Here is a 1,752-nt window from a genome sequence, read left to right as displayed (position 1 = left end):
ACGATGCGGTACGGAGATCCTTCTTCTCCATCGTGTTTTTGGGTGATATAGTACAAGTGTACGGTCTCAACTCTGTGGCTAGAACAACAATGTGGTGACGTGGCCGGCGTTCCGAACGTACTACGCCTCGGTGAGCCTCGCGTTCGCAGGCGACGACGAGTTTGTCGCGATGCTGCGCGGCGTGTGGCGCCCACGCGCGCTGCAAGTGACGCCGGATAAAGGCGTCTTTGGCAACAAGCGCAGCGTGCTGCTGGAGAAGCTCGGCCAGCGCACGCACAAGTAGGTCGCTTCGACTTCGACGGCTCTACTAGAGTCCGTCCATTGTTGTACCAGATGCAAGTCACGACTCTATGGCGTAGGGAAGAGAACGAACGCGACGTTTTGTTGCGCGCACTGCGCAAGCACGACGCGAGCGAGACGGGCTACGTCGCACCGCACGAGCTGCAGAGAGCCTGTGAAGTGCTTGGTCTCGTCGTGACGATGGACGAAGTCCGCGGTAGCGTGCGATTGGGCGCATGAACAAAATGTGCGATGAACTGGATATGTAGACACCTTTGCGGTCGGGACGCGGGACGCCCGCGGCAAGCTCTCGGTCGCCTGGTTTGCCGACTTTATCTGCGCCGACAACATTGCCTAAGCGTTCGAACGCGCACCTAAGAGAAGACTTTACATTCAGAACACCACGTTTTCGCTGTAGAAGCCAAGAGCTCGAATCGAATCGCGCCTTCGGAAATGAAGTCGGGTTCGATCCGGCGCAGTACAGAGTGTGGAGCTACGTGTTTTGTACCACCGACTCTGCATCATCCAGCGCCCGTTGCTTCCGACTCTCTTTCCAGCGGAAAAGCAGATGCTGCGCCCCGAAATGATATGTACGGACGCGTCCTACGTTGCGCGTTGCAGTTGACGGGTGGCGTTCACGGTGACATTGCTGCATGAACTTTCCGCTCTGTCTAACTCAACCGTGGTCAACCCGAAGCAGCGGAGTTCAACTCACACACCTCATCCTTACTCCAATATGCCCCCCCGGCCACACAAAGGCGCCCCAGACAAGGCGCACAACCTAGGAGGGAGGCGCCGTACTACGGAAGGGATTCATCACGGGCCCAGGTTGATCGTCCCGCGGATCGCGCTCCTGCCTCCGCCTGCCTAAATCAAGTTCCTTAACCGAGTGTACAGAACGAAGAACTGACAATTTTCCAAAGCGTAGTTTATCTAATGTAATAGACGACTCACTTGAACAACAACTGGCCCCGGTTGGCCATGTCCCCATAGTCTCGAGCCTATAAATTATCTTTCGACCACTGTCCCTTCTTGGCGATATAACGAGGTTGCGTCGACGGTTCGGGGGGCGAAGGAGTGAGTCGTTTCGACCTGGCGTGGGACATCGAAGCGGCGCGGTACATCTTGTTTCTTGTATAGTATACAAATACCTAGGCAATGAGCCGTTTCGTCCCTCGACAAAAGGTTGCCCACATACAAAAATTGATATCGTACAATTCCGCATATGCGAAAGAAAAAGGGACCCGTGGCTTCAACTTGCGAAGATCGCGGAGCTGGCTCATTTTCGAAGCCGCGGACGAGCAGTCGGCCGCTAGAACGCAAGCAAGCGAGTAGGACCTACTCGACTGCTTTAGGACGTGAGCCGGCCCTCTTCATGCCTGGCTGGGACCGCGAACTGGACGCTACGCTCTGGAAGGCTGTACGCTCAACTGCGTACTGCTGGCGGCTCATGGTCCTCCTCTCTGTAGCGCC

General features: G+C 56.1%; 1 protein-coding gene across 1 annotated transcript; it reads left to right on the top strand.

Annotated features, from left to right (window-relative positions):
* Nucleotides 1–82: 82 nt before the first annotated feature.
* SPRG_17393 (hypothetical protein) lies at nt 83–637 on the top strand (the record flags this gene model as incomplete). Its single annotated transcript, XM_012357014.1, has 3 exons — nt 83–279; nt 360–496; nt 549–637. Exons 1-3 carry the CDS (start codon nt 170–172, stop codon nt 635–637), a joined length of 336 nt encoding a protein of 111 aa, XP_012212404.1. The 5' UTR covers nt 83–169.
* Nucleotides 638–1,752: the final 1,115 nt, after the last annotated feature.

The sequence above is a fragment of the Saprolegnia parasitica genome (assembly GCF_000151545.1).
Source record: "Saprolegnia parasitica CBS 223.65 unplaced genomic scaffold supercont2.691, whole genome shotgun sequence".
NCBI lineage: Eukaryota > Oomycota > Saprolegniomycetes > Saprolegniales > Saprolegniaceae > Saprolegnia > Saprolegnia parasitica.
The sequence above is the reverse complement of the archived record's forward strand: the minus strand, read 5'-3'. Positions and strand labels throughout refer to the sequence as shown.